The sequence below is a fragment of the Miscanthus floridulus genome, chromosome 5 (genome assembly GCF_019320115.1).
Source record: "Miscanthus floridulus cultivar M001 chromosome 5, ASM1932011v1, whole genome shotgun sequence".
Classification (NCBI taxonomy): Eukaryota; Viridiplantae; Streptophyta; class Magnoliopsida; order Poales; family Poaceae; genus Miscanthus; species Miscanthus floridulus.
Window position 1 is genome coordinate 48608399 of NC_089584.1, and position 23105 is coordinate 48631503.

At 44.7% G+C, this 23105-nt stretch overlaps 1 protein-coding gene across 1 annotated transcript in view; it reads right to left on the reverse strand.

The window, feature by feature from the left end:
- LOC136449940 (serine carboxypeptidase-like 26) overlaps nt 1-4513 on the reverse strand; it is a 59344-nt gene extending 54831 nt beyond the window's left edge. The window contains exon 1 of the mRNA XM_066450168.1: nt 4184-4513. Coding sequence (XP_066306265.1) covers nt 4184-4475 — 292 coding nt within the window. The 5' untranslated portion in view covers nt 4476-4513. The remainder of the gene's footprint in view (nt 1-4183) is intronic.
- Nucleotides 4514-23105: the final 18592 nt, after the last annotated feature.

Consider the following 23105-nt stretch of genomic DNA (forward strand, 5'->3'; position numbering starts at 1 on the left):
CCCATGTCTTGTCTTGTGGATACCGGGGGCCATACCCCCACAGCTAGTCCTCGAGCCTGACAGTAGCTGACGTAGTCTCGTGGTGCCAGGGTCATAAAGTAGAAGACCAGCTGAGCAGGCAGCCAGTCCCCGGGCATAGCCTCGAGATGAGAACAAGCGCATTCACCGCAAGGTAAAGTGTGCCCAATTAGTCCCCGAGCCTGCTGGAAGATGAAGAATGAATCTTGTAGCAGGGTCAAAGAAAAAGAAGTCTGAAAGTTTACCGACGTCGTCTGACATGCACGTATCAAGACCCCAGACGTGCTGCCCAAGATCAACACCCTGATCCGAATAGCATGGAGCAGCTTGATAGCACACCGACGAGACGTAGCAAGATCCGAGCAGCAAGGGAGTGCCCGGCGTCGCTGGTGATGACCGAGCACCAAGTAGCGAGGAGTCCTCGGCGTCGCTGGCGATGTCCGAGCACCGAGGAGCGAGGAGTCCCCGGCGTCGACGGCGATGACCGAGCACCAAGGAGTCCCCGGCGTAGGCAACGATGTCCGATAACCGAGGAGTCCCCGGTGAAGCTGGCAATGTCCGAGCACCGAGGAGCGAGGAGTCCCCGGTGTCGTCGGGGATGATCGAGCACCGAGGAGTCCTCGGTGAAGCTGGTGATGTCCAAGCACCGAGGAGTCCTCGGCATAGGTGGCGAGGTCCGAGCATCGAGGAACGAGGAGTCTCCGGCGTCGCTGGCGATGACCGAACACCGAGGAGCGAGGAGTTCCCGGCGTCGCTGGCAATGACCGAGCACCGAGGAGCGAGGAGTCCCCGGCGTCGCTGGCGATGACCGAGTACCGAGGAGCGAGGAGTCCCTGGCATCGCTGGCGATGACTGAGCGCCGAGGAGCGAGGAGTCCCAGGCATCGCTGGCAATGACCAAGCGCCGAGGAGCAAGGAGTCTCCGGCGTCGCTGGCGATGACTGAGCACCGAGGAGTACTCGGCGTCGCTGGCGATGACCGAGCGCCAAGGAGCGAGGAATCCCCGGCGATGACCGAGCACCGAGGAGTGAGGAGTCCCCGGTGTCGCTGGCGATGACCGAGCACCGAGGAGCGAGGAGTCTCCGGCGTCGCTGGTGATGACCGAGCACTGAGGAGCGAGTAGTGCCCGATGTCGCTGGCGATGACCGAGCACCGAGGAGCGAGGAGCCCCCGGCGTCGCTGTCGATGACCGAGCACCGAGGAGCGAGGAGTCCCCGGCGTCGCTGGTGATGACCGAGCATTGAGGAGTGAGGAGTCCCCGGCATAGGCAGCGATGTCCGAGCACCGAGGAGTCCTCGGCGTAGGCGGCGAGGTCCGAGCACCGAGGAGTGAGAAGTCCTCGGCATAGGCGGCGATGTTCGAGCACCGAGGATTCCTCGGCGTAGGCGGCGAGGTCTGAGCACCGAGGAGTCCCCGACGTAGGCGGCGAGGTCCGAGCACCGACGTAGCTGACGACGTCCGTGCGGTGAAGTGTGCCCACTTAGTCCTCGAGCATGAAGTATCCGTGCGTCGAGGAGTAACCGGCATAGTTGGCGATGAAGCATGAGCGATGATCAGTCTGGTCAACTGGTCGGCGGCGAAGTGAGGATTGAGTAGAAGTGACCGGCGAACAGTCCGATCAACACCGAGGTGGTTCGAGCACCAGGTGGTCCGATCACCTGGACGATGATCCTGCAATACAAACATGTAGAACTGGTAGTACATGATGTAAAAATAAATGAACTCTAGAGAAAAATCAGCAATGGTGATGAAACGGCGTATGCAGTTCGATGATTAGTTGGCGTGAAAATATAATTTATGTTTAATATAAACCGCCCGAACAGTTAGTGTGTAGCTGAGTCTCCAACGCTAGCTAGCCCATAGTCCATAACGTCGAGCGCGGAGCCCGTGCACGTGTAGGAGAAACAGGCGTCACCAAGGAGCCGCTGCCGACCACCCATAACGCAGAGGGCAGATGCTCGTGCACGTGTAGAGAGGAGCCGGAGACAGGGCCGTCTCTGGAGGCGTCCGAGCATCAACATGATTGTTCGGGGGTTCAGAAAATCGTTTGGAGAGTAAACACGGAGAAAACAGTTCGGAGAAATATTATGGCGATATACGAAGATTGGAGAATATTTAGAAAAATATTAAAGCGTGACTTAGCTTTGGACGGAGCGTCTGGTCGGCGACGTATGGTGCTATCTGGTCGGCATTGACGGCGAGCACCTGGCGGGCGGTGAGTTGTCGGTGAAGGCGATCTCGGAGGTGGTTTCGAGATCAGATTTGTAGTCGCGAGGGCTGGTGTAGCCAGCGATGAATCGTCGTCGTGGACCGGAATGGATCTCCACGAGATTGATGACGATAACGCGCTGTTGATTTGAAGTCCATCTGGCTTGCCATGGATCAAGCGCACACCCCTACTTGGCGCGCCAACTGTCGACAGAATATCGTCGGCAGTCCACCGAGGGGTATCCCGCGATGGTAGATTTGTCGGTGGGGGTGCGCGTAATCAGGAACCGGATGGTGACACAAGGCGTAGAGACAACGATTTAGACAGGTTCGGGCCGTCTGATCGACGTAATACCCTACGTCCTATGTCTTTGGTGTATTGTATTAAGATGTAGTAGATAGATCTTGTCCGCTAGGGAACCCCTGCCTCTCCTTATATAGTCAGGGTTACAAGGTAAGTATCCTATTTGGTACTATACAATGTCTTGCGGTGCATGCCGAGCAGCGCCGTGCACGCCTTGATCTTGTGGGCTGGGCCACCTCTGAGGTGTGTCGGGAGGATGTTGCGTGGGGTGTTTGGATAATAATAAAAAAATAAATTACATAATCTGTCAGTACTCCACGAGACAAATTTTTAAGCCTAATTAATCTGTCATTAGTACATGTTTATTGTAGCAAAACATTGTCGAATCATGGACTAATTAGGCTTAAAAGATTCGTTTCGCAAATTAGTCACAAACTATGCAATTAGTTTCGTAATTAATCTATATTTAATACTTCATGCATATATCCAAATATTTAATAAGACAACGACTAAAATTTAGGAGGGGACAACCAAACACCCCTGAGATCCGTTAAGAGGCCTAACTTAAAATATGAGCCCCGAAAAAAAAAATGGCGAGAGAGAGGGCCTAGGTTACATCAACTAGACAAGTGGAGAGGGATCGACACGCCACGGCCCCGTCACGGCGAGCCCTGGGCCTGGCAGCGTTACCGATGTGACTAAGCAGTAGAAATTCAGAGCATCCACTCAAAAAAAAAGTAGAAATTCAGAGCAGGAAAGAGAGCAGCAGACCTCTGGTCCATGCAAATTTGTTGAACTCTAAGCCGGTCCCGTTGCCACTGACCAGGAAAGGCCCCAGTTCTGACGATGCACCATAGCCTACAGACGATCAACCAGGGCCTGATAGAACATGCACATTCAGTTTACTGAGGGGTATGTACGGATCAAATGTTTTCTTTTTTAGCGGGTATGTACAGATCAAATTAGAAAATAAATTATACGCAAATTCATTTCACTGTACGTCTTCCTCAGTAGACAATGGCTGTTCATGACCGGTCGTTGTAGTGGTTACTTTGTACTTCCTTCGTTCCAAATTATAAGTCATTACAACATTTTTGGAGAGTCAAATATTTCAAGTTTGATCAAATTATAAACAAAATTATAAAGATTTATGACAATAAATACGTATACTTTGAAAATATAATTAATGAATGATTTAATGATACTTATTTGTTTTCATAAATTGTATTATTTTATTATATAAATTTGGTAGCCTAGCCCAACTTGTTTGGGACTTAAAGGCTTTGTTGTTGTTGTTGTATTATATAAATTTGGTCAAACTTAAAATGTTTTGACCTCTTTAAAAATGTTGGAATAACTTATAACTTGGGATGGATGGAGTAATAGGTTAGTCTAAATTTCTTTTTTAAGGATGAAGCTGGATTCTTTTTTCATTATCTAAAAAATGTATTGACAGTTCCGTGCAGGAATGAAGTAATAATTAATTAATAAAAACAAGAATCGCTCAATGTTAGGTAAGTGTTCAACGCGACTCGTTGGGCACTGCATAGTCGTGTGAATGAAGTATATAAGAAATGACCATGAATAAATAAAGAGAATAGGAGAGTATTTTTTTTATGAACAAACAGAGCAAGCAAGTGGTCGAGTCGAGTACCTCCATTGAGCCAGAGCAGGAGAGGCTTGTGCGCCGGCGACGTCTGAGACTCAAAGAACCAGTAGAAGAGCGCCCTCCCGTTGTGCTCGTTCACGGTGACGTACCCGGCGAACTGCGACACCGGAGGGCTCCTCGGCTGCCCGGGGAGCAACGCCACCCGGTCGCCCTCCTGCTCGCCTCTAGCTGCTGCGACTGCCAGCGCCGCCGGCAGCACTGTCACTGAGAGAGCAACTAGGATGATGGTGAAGAGAGGACGCTGCAGCCATAGGATCAATGGAGACGAGGCGGCCATGGAGTTACGCTCTGGTGACTCGAGCCTCGTCAGGGCGATTGGTGCAGAGCTCTGCGTGTGGACAGCGTGCACACTACTACTACCGGATACACACAAACAAGCACCGTGGGAAGGTTTGCGCCATTTATAGCAATGTGCCCCTCGTGATGGTTTGTCATCTAGGGTGCTTTTCATATAATGCTTGTTAGCGAATTTTTTTGTCTTGTGTGCTCTCTCAAAAGGAGTTGACTGTCTGACTGGTCAGCTGTTTGCTTTTATATATTACTTCAGTTGTGCTCCATGACTGTGATTGTGAGCCACACGTGTCGATTGCTTGTTTATGTTGCACCCTCTCTTGAACTTGGAGGATGATTATCAGCAGAAGCTCTTTTGTAAAACACTGGAAAGGATATCATGTATATCTACGCATGAAGCACCTATTTTTTGGGTGCCGTTTTACTCGAGCTGTCTCGTCTAGTATTCAACGGCTTCAAGCTTGTCTCAACCGCATGGTGTATCGAGCTTGTTTGGGTCTTAGCTCTGTGGTCTTAGTAAAGAATTGAAATCGTTAGCCTTGTTAGGAGCAGCAGCTATATGTTAGTTGCTTTGGTTACGTAGGAACGACCTAGTTTTTGAAAAGAAATGTACTTCTTTTCCTCTATAGGTTTTCTACTCGATTATATATTGGCTTCGCACCTGGATTGTTCTACAGAAGCCAACTTCACAAGATTTGGTTATAGCGGCATCTCAACAATTGGCGCGGATGGCTAAAGAGTTTTTTACCCGAATATATGCATGGCAGTTTAGCCTTCGAATTGAGTGGTATTACGTATTAGTGTGTCTATTTTTTAAAGAATTTTTTAAGGCTGTGTGTATCCTTATTATAGAGAGGCCGAAAGTGTTTCACACTACGTAAAAAACGATTTTTAGCAACGGGTCGAATTTTTTGCAGGGGCTGGTGATGGAGCCGCCCCTACAGTGGCGTGCTCGGGTGTCCAGACACCAGCCGTCCCTACAAATGGAACATCAGGGGCGGCTGGTGATACGAGCCGCCCCTCCAAATGGGGTCTGATTTGTAGGGGCGACTCAATCACCAGCCGCCCCTGGAATTTCTATTTGTAGGGGCGGCTGGTGATTGAGCCACCCCTACAAATGCCCACATATATATAGCTCGGATTTATAGGGACGGCTCAATCACCAGCCGCCCCTACAAATGACCCACATATAAAACAGCTACAGCACTTCTTCCTCATCGGGTCACTCACTCCAATCTGTGAAAGAACGGTGGAGAGGCATTGGGCACCTCCCAAAAATTGCTCTACTAAGGAGGAAAGATTTTGATCTCAAATCCTTTGGTGGAGAGGTTGTAGAAGGTAAGAAAATAGTATTCCACATTTTTTTTGAAGTTTTAATGGTTGGTTAGTGAGTAATTAGAGTTTTATTTTTCTCTCTCTTCTATGATGCTTGAGCTACTTATGAAGCAAATTAGAGCCAAGTTTTAAATGTACTAGGGTAAATTAGGGAGGAGAACAAGATCAGTACCTTATTTGGTCCATGTTTTTTTATTTTAGTGAACAATTAGTTAGTTTTATGGATGTTTGATGTGCATGTGGATCTAGATCTAGGGTTTGGTTTTTTTATTAATTTTGTTTTGTAAATTTATGTTTGATGAAATTAGACTAGGGTTTGAATGAAAGATATTGGGTAAAGTATAATTGTTGCTAATTGTTGTCTTTAAAATTGTTTATTGTAATCAATAAATATGTATTTTAATTATTTATGGATAAATGGGTCATTAATTAATTTTCCTCTACCATGGTGTGTTCGTATGCTTTATGTAATTATATTAGATTTATATTCATATATATCTGAAGTATATACAATTATTCTCAAGTAATTATTAATTTGATTCATTTTTATATATATCTGAGTAAGTAGTCCTTTAATGTTTGTGTTATTGTTGTTGTAAAAGATGGAGTACATGAACTCTTGGATATATAGTTCGTTAAGGTTCAAGGCAGGTTTCCGTGAAGAGGTGGATAAATTTATTGAAGCCGCAAAGAAGCATACAACGACATTGAAAGAGAATAAGGATACAATTATTTGCCCCTGTAAAGATTGCAAAAACCGTATGGCATGGACAGATGTGACTATCATCATATCACATTTGATTATGCGAGGATTTGTTGAGGACTACAAAGTGTGGATCCATCATGGTGAAACGGTTATTGTTAACGACAAGGATGAGGAGGAATACGACGACGAAACCATAGAATCCCTGTCCCAATATTCAGCAGAGCTTGATGCATGAATGGATTTCGAGTTTGGCAATGAACAAGGTGGTGATGCTGGTGGTTGGGATGGTAATGACGAAGGTGGTGCCAATAATGATGGTGGAGCACGTGTCGGGGATGAAGATGATTTGGAGGACATGATTCGAGTCCTTGGATCAGAGATTTTACTAAATAGCTCGAAAGGTCTAAAATTTTGGAAAGGGTGACAAAAGCATCGAAGGAGACTATGTATGGTGTTGAAAAGTGTTGTCCGACACATTGGACATTGCTACGTTTTGTGCTTGAGCTGCTCATCCTAAAGGCTAAGTACGGTTGGTCAGACTGTAGTTTTAATGATCTATTGCATCTCCTGTCATGGGTGCTGCCACAACCAAACTCAGTTTCCTGCCAACACATACCAAGCGAAGAAGGTCGTAAGTCCATTGACAATGGGGGTTGAAAAAATCCATGCATGCCCCAACCACTGTATACTTTTTCGTGGCGAAACGTTCAAGTCACTAGATAAATGTCCCCGGTGTGGGGCCAGCCGATACAAGAACAATGACCTTTACGGTAGGGACAAACCCTCCATGGGGAAAAAGAGGAATAAGAAGGGTACAAAAAAGGTGGTACAAGAATCTCAGCCCCTAGAGGACACTCCATTAGGCAACGATGCAAAGCAGAGAAGAATTTCTACCATGGTAATGTGGTACCTGCTAGTGACCGACCGCTTGAGATGTATCTTCCTAGACCCTAAAGAAGCCACACTCATGACATGGTGGGATGATGGGCTTAAGGTGGACTGATGATAAGATTTCACACCCGGCTGATTGTAGTCAGTGGCAAAGGTTTGATGAGAAGCACAAAGAATTCAGTGATGACCCAAGGAATGTACGGTTTGGCTTGAGCACCGATGGAATGAATCCCTTCAATGAGAGGATGAGCGACCACAGCACATGGCTAGTGATCTTGACCATGTACAACATCCCAACACTGGTTGTGTCAGAAGAGGAAGTACCTTCCTCCTCACTATTCTTATTTCTGACCCTAAACAACTAGGCATTGATATAGACTGTGTTCCTCGAGCCTTTGATGCAAGAAATAGAGAGGCTATGGAGGCATGGGGAGCAGATGTATGATGCGTTCTGAAAGGAGGACTTTATATGTAGAGCAATAATATTTGTTACTACCAATGATTATCCCACGCTATTTGCTTTATCTGGACAGATCAAAGAAAAGATGGGATGCTTGGTTTGCCTTGGATGGTACTACATGGGTGTACCTAGATGCATCCAAGAAGATAGTTTACCTAAGAAACCGATGCTTCTTAAAGACAAGTTACAAGTACCGCAGTAAATTGTTCTTTAGATTTTATGACAACGCCCCAGAGATTGAACCCCCTCCGAAGAGATGTCATAACAGAGAACACATGTATAGAATGGTGAAAAACATACGCATCATCTATGGAAAGAAGAATCCAGATGGGACGAACAGAGATAGAAGCACACCTCCTGTCGAAGGCATACCTTTCAAGAAACAATCGATCTTCTTTTAGTATGTGCCTTATTGGCCAGACTTAGAGGTCCCCCATGCCATTGATGCTATGCACGTGCAGAAGAATGTCTTTGAGAGTCTCATTGCTACCTTGATGGACACAGGAAAGTCAAAGGATGGTCTAAAAGCATGGAAAGACATGGTGCAGCTAAACAAGATGCCACAGCTTCACCCGGTACCTGAGGCTAATGGAAAATACACTCTGCCCGTGGCGTGCTTCAACCTAACACCAGACGAGAAGAGAGCTATATGCACTTTCCTGAGGGGGATCAAAGTCCCGACTGGGTTTTCAGCAAATGTTAAGAAGCTAGTGTCGATGAAGGACTTGTCAATAACACATTGCAAGGCTCACGATTGTCGTGTGATGCTGACAGTGTTTCTACCTATTGCAATCAGGGCTATAAAGCCAGAGTTCTTGAAAATGGCCATCACCCGCATGTGCTACTTTTTTTCGAAGATCTCACAAAGACGATTGGCAAGCAAGAGCTGAGTGACCTACATGAATTTGTGGTGGTGACACAAAACCAATTGGAGATGTGTTTACCTCCTGCTTTTTTTGATATAATGCCACATCTCATGATTCACATGGTTCATCAGATACAGGCGTTGGGCCCTTGCTACTTGCATGAAATATGGTCCTACGAGCGGTTCATGTCGGTTCTAAGTCGATACGTGCATAATCGAGCATACCTAGAGGGCTCCACGATAGAGGGTTATAATACCGAAGAAGTCGTCGAGTGCTGTCAAGAGTACCTAAAAGTACAGAAAGGGATTGGTAAACCCAATTCTTGTCACAAGGGTAGGCTGGCCGGGAAGGGCACCAGTGGTAGAAAAGTGTTTATCGACCATGATTATAAAGAGGTGAGTCAGGCGCATTACAGTGTCTTGCAGAGTATACAACTGATGCAACCGTACATGGATGAACACTTGGCTACCATTATGGCGGAGAGAAATGGCCGTTCAGATGATTGGGTCATGAAACAACACATGCAACGACTAACTACATGGTTGAAGGATCAAAACATACCTCCTAGAGAAACCACAGACTCTATTACCATCAGTAGGTTGGTAGAGGGGCCATCGAGATAGGTGACATCTTCGAATGCTTATGACATCAATGGGTATACGTACTATACCCACGCAAAGGATAGTAATATGTGAACCAAAACAGCAGCGTTCGAATAAAGGCTCTCGATGGATTGGGGCAAAAGATCCAATACTTTGGCATCATTGAAGAGATATGGGAACTTGATTATGGAAGGGATATAACGGTGGCCCTGTTTCGATGCCGCTGGATCAAACAACACCAACTGAACGAGATCGGATTGAGAGTCATGGACCTCGAGAATCTAGGCTACCAAGATGACCCTTGGGTGCTTCGCTTCACGTGTCGCACAAGTTTTCTATATGTCTGACCCACAAAGTAACCTCCCCCCGAAGAAGAAGACAAAGCACGTGGTTGCCTCTAGGGAAACAGCACATTATTGGAGTTGATGGCATGGACGATGTTGAAGCTTACAATAACTACGATGAGATGCCGCTATTCACAGACTTTCCTAAGAAGATCAGTGTTGTGGAAAAGAACCTCCCCAAAGACATATTGCCATGGGAACGAAAAGGTGTCAAGGGGAAAGTCGTTACAGCGGGCTAGCTAGTTGTTGAACGTGGAGTGTTTGTGTAAGTGTGTGTTTGTAAGACTTCATTTATGCATGCGTGTGAGACTATATATTTATGTACGTGTGTAAGACTACATATTTTTGTATGTGTGTGAGACTACATTTATGCATGTGTGTGAGACTACCCTTTGCAACATCCAGATGACTCTATTTGAACATCCACTCTATTACTACTAAAACTTTATGAAATCACTTAACACTTTATGAAATGAAGAAATGACCAAAATAAAAGTAGGAGATCTTGATGAGTTATACAACTTTTATATTCATCACCTTTACAGCTGAAATCATTTAGTGTTTGAAAATCAGGTTTGAAGCTGTCATTATCTGAAATTTAAAATTTGAATTGTTCAAAATTAGTGACTAAAGATAGATGACTAGACTAAAATGATAGAGCATGATTTTAGAAAATTTTAGGGAAAAAACCATCACATTTGGAGTTAGTATGAGGGAGAAAAACTAGTTACAAGTTTCAGCCACAGATTAAAAAGAGAAATCACACTTGTTCATCATTGATCATCATGAACAGTTGTGATTTTTCTTTTTAATCTCTAGGGTAAAATTTGTAACTAGTCTTTCTCCCTCATACTAACTCCAAATGTATGATTTTTTTCCTAAAATTTTCTAAATCTTGTCCCTATCAAGTTAGTGTGTTGATTTAGGTCATTCTTTTCATTTGACAAAGTTTGAGCACTTCAAATTTTCAAATTTAAAAAAATAACAAGTTCGAACTGAGATTTTCAACCATTAAATGATTTCAGCTGAAAAAAGTGATGATTACCAAAGTTGTATAACTCATCAAGATCTACAACTTTTATTTTGATCATTTCTTCATCTGACAAAGTGATAGTAAACATTGTTTACAAATCAACATGTTTCTCGTATAGTTCATGAAACTATGAGTCATATGTGAATTTATGAACAATATTTACTAATACTTTATCACATGAAGAAGTGACCAAAATAAAAGTTGTAGATAGTGAGGAGTTCAACAACTTTTATGTTCACGACTTTTATTGTTGAAATCATTTAAGGTTTCAAAATCTTGTTTGAAGTTGCCATTTAGTGAAATTCAAAATTTCAACTGTTCAAATTTGGTCAAATGAAAATATGATCAAAATAAAAGTTGTACATATTGATGAGTTCTACAACTTTGGTATTCATGAGTTTTTCATCTGAAATCATTTACTCTTTCAAAATATTATTTCAAGTTGAAATTGTTTGAATTTCAAAATTTGAATCGTTCAAACAAAGTCACATGACAAGATGACCAAAATAAAAGTTGTACATGTTGATGAGTTATACAACTTTTATGTTTACAATATTTTCATTTTATTTCATTTAATGTCATAAAATTATAGTCGAAGTTTTAAAATTCAAAATTTTAATTTTTGTTTTTTTGTTTTCTATATTGTTTTGACCACAATTGTTTATATATATATTTCTTCATATATAGAATAATACAAAATATTATATTTGTGCATATACACAATTTTTTTTATATTACTTTGTGTTTTTATGATATAAAAAATATAGAATTTATAATTTAAAAAATAGAAACTATTTATGGGACGGCTGGATCAGGAACCGCCCCTAGAATGCATTTGTAGGGGCGCTGGATCAGGAACCGCCCCTACAAATCATCCCGACTATATATTCAAGGCCGCACACGGGAGTTGCCTGTTGGGCGCTCTCTTCTTCTCCGATGCCGTCAGGCTACCTCCCGGACCTGTCCCGACGCCGGCCCCACGCCCCCTCCCCACACCCGTGTGCCCCCTCCCCGCACCCTGCAGCGCCTGCTCTCCCCGCCCTAGGGTTTTCGACCGTCCGACGGCGTGCCTCCCTAGGGTTTCCACCTCCAGCCCCGCCGCCGACGCCCGCCCGCTCGCCTCCACACCACCGCCCCCGCCGGCTGCCCGGCCCTGGACACCACCGTCCTGGTGGTTGGCCCCGGCCGGCCGGCCGCCCCAGGACAGCCTGTGCGCCCTAGGACAACCAGTCGGAATCATCACCGAACATATCCAAAAGGTGTCTCCTTCCACCCTCCCCTTCCCTGAGACCCTGAAGATCCAAAACATGCTTTGTTTTTCTTTCTAGATGCTGGGTTGGTTCCAATTAGTGGATTACTAGAGATGCTAGGTTTTCATTTCTAGATTTCTTGGTGGATTTTACCAGCTTTGTTTGAAGTGGATCACACCTTCACCGTAGTCAAGGAACCCTCAAGAAAGCAAACTGAAATAAAAATCTCTCCACTTCCTTTTGAAGTAGTATTTTGTTTGGAGTCATCCAACAATGATGTGATGTCATGTCTGGTTGGATTATTCTTGATTTTAGTTTACATGTTTGTATGAAAGCATGTTAGTTGTCAATGAGTTTTTATTGTGGTATAGTGCCAGCTATTAGCAGATTGTAGCTTGTGTGGGGAACACGACTTTCTTCTAATAGGCTACTTTAAGCGCGTTTAGTGAATGTCTGAAATGTTTTATCTAAAGCACCTGCACTTGGTTGGTTTCATTAAGGATCGGTAGCATGTATGAATCATTGTTTCTACTTGGCATGCAACCCTGTTTGTCCAGGTAAGAACTCTGAAAAATGTGCATGTGTCGACAGATCAGAGCCTCGAGGATCAAAGCAAAACTAAGGGCGTGTGTCTCTGTAGTGTGTACTCAGTTAGCTAGTACTCAGTTAGTACTGTTTGGTCTCATATGCATCAGTTGCATCAGTTGTGTAGAGGATCTGAGCCACCTTTCAGTTAGCTAGTACTCAGTTAGTACTGTTTGGTCTCATATGCATTAGAAGCTAGTACTGTTTGGTCTTAGTTCTCAACTCTGAAGGAAAGCCACTTTTCAGTTAGCTTGCTTTGTTAAGTTTATTAAACAGTTCTGACCCCCTTCCTATTGGCATTAAATTTCTTTGCTTTGTTCTGTTTACCAAGCTGTTTCAGGTGTCGATCTATAACATGTTTTAGTCTGGTGCACCAGACTTGACCTGTGAAATGAGATGACTCATCTAGTCTGGTCTCCACTTAAACTCATTATAGCACCAGACTTGACTTTTGTTGACACATTTATAAACTCCTTCTCTGTTTTTTGGTTATATACTGCTGGTGTGTAGTGGCTGTTGCTACTACTACTACTACTTAACTACTACTACTACTACTCCTACCACTACTCCTACTAGTACTCCTCCTGCTCCTACTACTACTACTCTATTTTTTTGCTTATATACTGCTGGTGTGCAGTGGCTGCTGCTGCTACTACTACTACTACTCCTACCACTACTCCTACTCCTCCTCCTACTCCTCCTCTTACTACTCCTACTACTCCTCTTACTACTCCTATTACTCCTCCTCCCTGTACTTGCTACTCCTACTACTGCCCTTCTTTTAGTGATGCTCCTACTACTACTCCTAAGTGGCTGCTGCTCTTACTCTACTACTACCACTCTACTGCTACACTTACTCTACTCTACTACTTTCTACTTACTACTACTACTTGCTACTCCTAAGTGGCTGCTGCTCTTACTCTACTACTACCACTCCTTCTCTGTTTTTTTGCTTATATATTGCTGGTGTGTAGTGGTTGTTGCTACTACTACTACTACTCCTACTCCTACCACTACTCCTACTAGTACTCCTGCTCCTACTACTACTCCTTCTCTGTTTTTTTGCTTATATACTGCTGGTGTGTAGTGGCTGCTGCTGCTGCTACTACTACTACTACTACTACTCCTCCTACCACTCCTACTACTACTACTACTCCTCCTCTTACTACTCCTACTACTCCTCCTCTTACTACTCCTATTACTCCTCCTCCCTATACTTGCTACTCCTACTACTGCTCTTCTTTCAGTGATGCTCCTACTACTACTCCTAAGTGGCTGCTGCTCTTACTCCTACTACTACCACTCTACTGCTACACTTACTCTAGTCTACTACTTTCTACTTACTACTACTACTTGCTACTCCTAAGTGGTTCTACTCTTACTCTACTACTACCACTCCTTCTCTGTTTTTTTGCTTATATACTACTGGTGTGTAGTGGCTGTTGCTACTACTACTACTACTCCTACCTACCACTACTCCTACTAGTACTCCTCCTGCTCCTAGTACTACTCCTTCTCTATTTTTTTTTGCTTATATACTGCTAGTGTGTAGTGGCTGCTGCTGCTAGCTACTACTACTACTCCTCCTACCACTCCTCCTGCTACTACTCCTCCTACTACTACTCCTCTTACTACTCCTACTACTCCTCCTCTTACTACTCCTATTACTCCTCCTCCATGTACTTGCTACTCCTACTGCTGCTCTTCTTTCAGTGATGCTCCTACTACTCCTCCTAAGTGGTTGCTGCTCTTACTCTACTACTACCACTCTACTGCTACACTTACTCTACTCTACTACTTTCTACTTACTACTCCTAAGTGTCTACTTCTAGCTACTGACTGTTGGCTATTGTTGCTTTTTTTTGCCAAATCTCCCAGGACTCACCCAGGACTTGTTGTCCTGTCTTTTGCCATTAGCTACTGCACTTTGTTTGCTAAGCAGCTGTTGGTTTTTTTTGCCAAATCTCCCCTCTCCTCTCCTCTCCTTTGTTTTGCCGATGATGAAATTGTCCAAGTCCATACATTATATGGAATATGAGCTGATGATCAAGAACTTGTGAGGAACTTGGCATCATTAGCAGCCGCCCCTACATTACCTTCTCCTCTCTTCTCTGTTATGATGCCTTGATGCTCCAAGTTTAAGATCAGATGATGATTGACATGTTTCTGAGGCCTCTACCATTGCTACTACTCTTTTTTTGATATATTGTTGTTTTATAGGACTACTTTGGTTTATAGCCCTTTTTATTTCTTATACCTTCTCGCGTACCTAAAGCACACTTTCTTGCATCTATTAGAACAAAGCGCGAAATAATGTCGCGGACACCAGACAGTGTAGCCCGATGCCCCGAGCATGATGAGCACCCAACCAATGAGGAGCAAGCACTAGAGGACCAGCTAACTTAGGAGCAGTTCGATAATGAGTTAGAAAAGGATCTAGAAGTGATGCTTACTCAGGAGCAGTGTGACGAGGAGGAAGGGGGAGCAGAAGGAAGAGCAGGAGAGGCTGCTGAAGGCGAAGAAGAAGAGGATGATGATGATGATGACTCAGTAAGAGGGATATGAAAGTCTCGAGGATCCTTTCCCACTGTGAAGCCAGAAGGAGGCCAACGGAGGAAGATTTGGACAAGGATTTTGACCCTAACGAGGAGGTAGGGAAGCCTTAGCTTGTAAATTTTCCTAAAGCTTTGGCTATGTTACCTCTGCTAACACTTTGACCTATCGTATATATAGGTCCCTCCTGAAACTCAAAAAAGACAACATCAATGTCCGTGACATCTCGCTGGACAAGACGGAGTAGAGGAAAGGAGAGCAGAGGCAATAGCCATAGAGACAGATCATGATGCCTCTGCTCCACAAACTCAAGACACAACCATGACTACCAAGCCTAAGAGGAAATGAGGGGATAGAAAAGGAAATCTATATCCAGATAAGGCATGCTAAGTGATAATGGAGGTTGGGCCAGCAGGGGAGATCCTTGAGCCGAAGGAATTAAGAGGAAAATTCTGTAATGCGATCGGGGCACTAGTAAGAGATAAATTGAACCCAGCAATCCCTAACTAGAAAGAGGTACCAGAGAATACAAAGAATGCACTATGGGATAGGCAGCTGAAGGTCAATTTTAGATTTTCGGAGGTTAAGCACAAATTGGTAAAAAAATGCTATCAGGATGATGGGAGAGTCATTTCGACGTTGGAGGTCGGAGCTCAACATGAAGTATATCCAAAAGGGGTTAACTCCCTTCAACGAGTTCGGCAAAATAACTCCTAGTCAATGGGAGGAGCTCGTGGCTCAGAAGACTTCACCGGAGGCATTGGAGCTCAGTGCCCGTAACACCGAGCTAGGCGAAGAGGAACAAACACCACCATCATCTAGGCCCCGGTGGCTACTATGCCAAGGAAGAGTAGTTTAGGAAGATGGACTGAAGAGGCCACAACTGCTGGGAATATCGATGTGACGAATTTGAAGGTACGCTCAAGGAACTGGATATATGCGAGGAGTACAGAATCATCCGACAGTAATCTTAAGTTTGATAAGCCGAAGACCCAAGAGGCGGTATCAAGGATACTGAAATATGCTGAAGACAAGGAGAAGGGCTCATTCAATCCTTCCAGAGAGAGGGACGAGCTTAGCCTTGGCTTAGGGAAACAAGGAGCACACAGGCCACACCAGGGGGCTAGGGAAAAGGACAACCTAGAAGCAAGGATTCGAAGAGGATAGGCACATGTACAAGAAACATGGCCGAGACCAGGGAGACTAGTCTTGAGCTCCAAGTGAAGGCTCTAGTTGCAAAGGCGCTGGAGGAGTAAGGACTGTCTATGGAGCCACAGGATATTAGTGACGCCGCCGGGAGAACTGGCATTAGTTGGCAGCCCTCCAAAAGTTCTAGCAGCCAAGGTTCCACTATAGCCACAACCCCAGTCGATCGCATATGGGAACCAACTAGTTGCACCTTGGTGTTTCTCAGTAGCCGACAGAACACTGTGATGGAGGTGGCAACGGGTGTGGCACATCCTCCCAGGTGGCTTACACCACAATAATAAGATACCTCTGGACTACACTAGGGTCGAGGTGCATACAGTGAAGCCCGAGTTCATGCAGTGGAGGATAGACTATGCAACTCCCGAGGGGCTGGTGTTACTCGGAGACGTTATGGGGTAGTTCATCCTCTGGCACAAATGGGACATTATATTGACTGCTTCTTCGCCGCCTCCCCCTCTCCCAAATTTGGAGCGAGTTGTTGAGGTCGAGGAGATATTTTCACCGTCTCGTGACCCCCACATTCCTGAGATGCCACATTCTTCCCTGCCTCCTAGCGAGCATGTGCCTGATGAGATGCCACAACCTTCTCCAGCTCATACCGAGCAAGTGCATCATGAGATACCATAGTCTTCTCAACAAGCATAGCCGATACATGAACAACGAGTGCCTCCTGAAGAAGCTGCAGCACAAGAAGATGAGGACGTGCCTGAATGGGAACTTCAAAAGAAGCATCCAATCACCATAAGGCCAGTTTATATTCTGATCAAAGATGTCTCGTCGGTGTCCAAGTGGTATTCCCATGACCAGTTCAAGCCTGAGAACCAAGTTAAAAAAAGTCCCATCACGGGGTTCTGAGGAGGCCGTCACTAGCAAACTCCACCAAATTGCAAAGCAGTATCCAAATGTTGATGCCATCAAATGGTCAAAGGATTGCCCAAAAACATATGAAAGAGGCAAGCCCTTCCTACCAAACTCGGGACATCCAACGCCTACCACTTGGAATGAGAAGGTTCCATGATTGGTACTTGCGTGTTCTCCCAACAAGCATAAATATCATACAAGCATGCTTCCCCACTAGCACATTTGAAAGCCCAGCCGGGAAAATTGTCTTTGACTTCAATGACATGCAAACATGCTTTCACCTAGGAGAAATGGAGATGAATCTAATTCGCACATGGTGCCTGTAAGTCCTTGTCCTCCCGATATGATATGAATGTAATCTTTGAATTTTGTTATAACTAACCCACGCCGTGATTTGTAGAATGCAAGTGCACATTGTCAAACAAATGCCAAGTGTGAAAGCCGGGTATGTGGACCCTCAAGCTATAGCCCAAACAAATTTCAATTACCCTAAACGGTGGACACTTGATGCCAAAGAGCTAGCTGCTGCAAAGACTCCTCGGGAGAAAGAGCACATCCGTACGGCGAAACTAAGGGAAGAGTCCCTTAAGGTTGTGGCATACATTGCCCTGGCTTTCAAAAATCTCCAACAACACTCTACTATATGGCTACCATACAACTTCGAGTAAGCTCAACTCTATACTTAAAGCTTTGTTCGATATATTTTATTCGATGCAAAAGAGTTTATCTAGTTCTATGATTAAATCCATGCAGCAACCACTGGATTTGTATAGCCGTCGATGTCGGGAGGAGCATGGCATGGGTCTTTGATTCATTAGATAAGGACATGGTGACATACAAAGACTTCATATCGATTCTAAAGACTATACATATCGATAATCCTCATTAGCTTATATGTTTGTATACATACTTGTAACAGTTCACATTTGGATACTAACAAGTTGTATTTGCTAAAATAATTCGAGCAGGGCATTTAGGTTCTATGTCACTAATCATCATGGAAGGCATGATCCAGCAAGAAGGAAAAGTTGGCTATAAAAACACTATGTGCGGTAAGTGTAACTTAGTTCTTCAGTACTCCATTACATGGCTGTCAAAAGCATTACTTAACATTTTCATATGCAAAACACACAGTGCCCCAAGCAGAGAAGCCTAGGAGTGTACATTGTGGATACTATATATGTTCTATAATGAGTAACACTAGTGTCTACAGGAGACACCCCTTAAGGATAAGTTTGAACCTCTTCACCCATAGTATAAAAACTTCGTAAATGGTATGAAATACTAAACTGAAACTTGTTCTTCTGTAGTGGAGAGAAGAGAAAGGAATGAAAAGAGACCCATACAAGGATGACCAACTCTTAGAGCTCGTCGGCAACCTTTGCAACTTCATATTGGACCAGATTGTACACGTCAAGGCGCCTACCATGACCGAGAGTCTGAGTTAGGTACAAATCTTCAGTACCAACACCTTCGTGAGACTGAAAGGCTAGCTCTAGGATGTTGATAACAATGTGTATGGAATTTATATATTTAATGATGGATTGTATATATTCTTGTGAATTGGACTTGTAATTGTAGTTTATAGAATACTCTTGTGCTTGTAGTCGCGGTCGTGGGGCATTCGGCAACGCGAACGTGGTTCAAAACATTGGTCGCGGAGCGTTCGGCAACGCGAATGCGGTTCGGAATGTTGGTCGCGGGGCGTTCGGCAACGCGAACACGGTTCGGAATGTTGGTCGTGGAAAACGTACTGTAGGGGCGGTTCGGAATGTGCAATTACCATAGGCCCCTACATTTTGAATTTTTTGGTGGGAAAACATACTGTAGGGGCGGTTCTAGATTGAACTGCCCCTACAAATATCTATTTGTAGGGGCGGCTGGTAATACAAGCCGCCCCTACAAATAGATTTGTAGGGGCAACTAGTAATATGAGCCGCCCCTACAAATCGATTTGTAGGGCGGCCTAGGAACCGCCCCTACAAATGCATGATTTGTAGAGACCCTTGCGTAGGGGCGACTGGGTAAACCGCCCCTACAAAGGGTTACCAGCCACCCCTAGAAATGCTTTTTGTAGTAGTGTCAAGGTCTTTGTATCGATTATCTCAATATAACGATCTTGAAGTTATAAAGTTTTCCTTATTGAAAAAAATGCATGCTCACCCTATAAACGAACACAGATATGCACCTTATCTATATGAATGTCTTCAACAAACTAGACCATCAGCCCTTGTGAGACAAACATGATCAGTGGGGATCAACCCTCTCTCGCTTTCACTTTAATATTTTATTACAAAAAACAAAATTAGAATCAGGAAAGCCAGAAACGAGAATGAAAATATGATGAAAATAGATAACAGGTCAATTAGAACGGAGACATGTCAATAATGGTCGGGATACGAAAAGAGAAAATAGGAATGTCAATGAAAGGATCAAGAAGCCCAAGAGGGGGGTGAATTGGGCTAATTCTAAATTTCTTTGCAATAATTGAGTACTATGGTTAGCCCAATTAACCCCTTGTGCCTAAAAGTGTTTCTATTGATCTACTACACAAAAGTTTAGCAACCTATGTTCTAATCCTACTCTAGCATGGCAATTCTATGAATGTAAATGACAAGAATTGAATTGCTCAAAGTAAATAGAGGAGGAATGCGGCGATGTTTTGTCGAGGTATCGGAGAGTCGCCACTCCCCACTAGTCCTCGTTGGAGCACCCGCGCAAGGGTGTAGCTCCCCCTTGATCCGTGCAAGGATCAAGTGCTCTCTACAGGTTGATTCTTTGACACTTCGTCGCGGTGAATCACCCACAACCACTCATAACTTGAGTTGGGTCATCCACAAGCTCCACTGGATGATCACCAAACTCCCAATCACCACCAAGCCATCTAGGTGATGGCGATCAACAAGAGTAACAAGCATGAACTCTCACTTGACCACGATAAGCCTAATGAGAAGGGTGGATGCACACTTTGCTACTCTTGATCTCACTAATGAGGGCTCTCTTTGGGATTCTCAAATCTCAATCACCTCAATAGGACCTTTCTCTTCTTGGCACTCTCAAAGGTGTTTCTCAGCTGTTGGAATAAGCAAAAGTACCCCCACACACCAATGGAGGAAGTATTTATAACCATGGTTGAAAAACGAACCGTTATGTGTTTCTACGGGGTGACCGGACGCTCTGGTCATGTTGACCGAACGCTCCAGTCAGTTCTCCCCAAACTCCAGTGTTTAAAATGTGACCGGACACATCCGGTCGTGATTTTCCCTCTCTGGAACCTTACTAGAGTCGACCGGATGCTGGGACTTAGCATCCGGTCACTTCACCTCTCAACGTCCGGTCGCACCAGACGATTTCACCTCGATCAAATGAACTGACCAGACTCTACGCCAGCGTTCGGTCAGTATTTGACCCTCCATTCACTTCCAACTTTCGATCATATATGAATAAAGTTTCCTCCAATGGATCTAAGGGCTTCTTAGGAGCTACCTAGTGCTAGATTTAGCAAGTGTGCACCACACCTAACTCACTAGACTCACCTAGGTCAAGCTACCCATCCATACCCCCCTTAATAGTATGGCCAAAGGAAAAACAAAGTCCTAAACTACTCTAAGTGTCTCTTCCACTCTAATTGACACTTAGAACTAGTCCATCCTTAACCTTGTTGTTCATCCTTTGAAAACCGAAACGATTTCCATCATAGGGGCATGACCACCATGATAGCCCAATCGATCTCCATTACCATGACCTAACTTAATTGCCTCTGCAAAACACACGTTAGTCATAGTAATCATGTATTGTCATTAATCACTGAAACCCAACTTGGGGCCTAGATGCTTTCAATCTCCCCCTTTTTGGTGATTGATGACAATACCACCTCGAGTATGTGAAAGAGTTGAGGTTTTTAACATGCTTGGTTCATATAAGCTTTTGACAATAAGAACAAAAGAGTTAGGCAAGCTTATATGACCCAAGCCAACATGATGTACTCAAAAGATACGAAATAAGCATGAGTACAAGTAATAAAGCTCATTTGCATCTGAGTAAAATGCGAAAGCAAAGCAAAGCAAATGAGCATAACACTAGTGATATGACATATAAAAGATTCAAAGTAGAGAGCACACATGTCAAATATCACGATCATGTAGATATCACTATCACACAAATATAGTTTGATGCATGAAAGTAAACACACACGAATGCATAATAGTGTATCACACATAAAAACCAAATATAATAGAATACTAAGGTCCCCCTAGATAAGTAGCCACTCCCCCTAAGTCTAACATACTCGATCCCTCTCCCCCTTTGGCGTCAAACACAAAAACATAAGGGTTAGTCGGTGGGGCAGTAGCAGATGAGTCAGGCGCTGAGGTACGAGGAGCGAGCTAGAACTGTGTGCCATCATCATCTGACCCTAAGCTCTGAGCTGTCTAACCCTCTGTAGCTGGAAGCGATGCTGAAGCGGTCTGGATTGGATCAGGGACTGGAGCGGTTGTAGACTATGTAAGTATCATTGAAGCAGGCGGCTCTGATGATGCAACAGAAGAAGGGAGCGTCTCTGTAGTCCCAGTAATAGGTGCAACTATAGAAGAACCTAGAATATGTAAATATGGTGGAGTAGGCTGCTCTGTCAACTCATTGAAAGTCGCTCCAAGGCTCCTAGAGACTAAAGTATCTAGCACTAGCAGCGAAGAAGTCTGAGCCGGTGTGAAGCCCGTCTAAAAAGGTGTGAACTACGGGGCTAGCACTGGTGAGGCAAACCACTAGGATACCTGCTCTATAGGTGAAGCAAACTGTACTGGTGGCTGTCCCTAACTCTGAAGCCCACTAGGCTATAATGCTGGAGTCATAGAAGTGGTGATAGGCTGACCAAGCTAGGGTGAAGGCTGTGGCAGTGGAGCCCCAATAGCTGTCACAACATGCTGCATAAACCCCAGTAGCTGCTGCTACATGAGAAGCTACTGCTGATGCATGGCCTGCTGCTGCTGCTGAATAGCCTACTACTGCTACTGGATTGCCTGCTGCTATCGCTGGAACTCATCCTGCCTAGTCTAAAACTGAGCAAAAGTGGCAGCTGTCTCTTGAGCCTGGCGAGCCTGATCCTACCTCATCCACTCAAGTACGGCAAGTAGAGCGAGGTCTATCTGTAGTGTAGGTGGAGCTGAACTGGAACTACTGGCCTCATGGTCATGTCAATGTGGAGGCATCTGATGAGTAGGCTGGTAGTCATCATCTGAGCTGTCACTGGGGTCGCTCCTGACAATGCCCTCCTGCTGAGCATCAAGCTGCTCCTCCTCTATAGCTGCTATGCTCCTGATGGTCTCATCCTGCTAAGCTATAGTCTCTGGCACCTCTGGACGTTGGCTCGGCTGGCTAGGTGTCCTCACTGCACTATGATGGATCATCTAAGTCATGTTGTATGCAGGGAACTCTATAGTAGCACCACTATACTCTGCCAGCATCTCTAGTGGCCTCATAGTAACTGCCCTTATGGATCAGGAATGTAACCTAGTGAGCATATGGCAGCTGCCTATGACCCCTGAACCCCTCTGCAATAGTGTCCTCCATCTCTGATAGAAGGAGATCCCAAATGTCAAACAATGTCTGCTGCATCAGAGAGTTCAGTAACCATAACTGTATGCAAGTCAAGCCCTCACAATACCCCATCCTCGGAAGCAGTGTCCTCCTCATAATAGCATCCAGCACTCTAGCTGTAGGAGTGAGATCACTGGGTGTCCTGCTCGACCCCTCGCTAAATAGGCTCTGTAAAACAATGGCAGACTAGATCTGTAGGGGGCACAAGACCACCGTGAGAGCAGTCTAGGAGGCACTGTCTATCCATAGCATACCTCATGTAGCCAGATGGGTTGCTCCTAAAGTCTGAGTATCTCTCTAACCCTAGTGCTTGTCAGCCTATAATC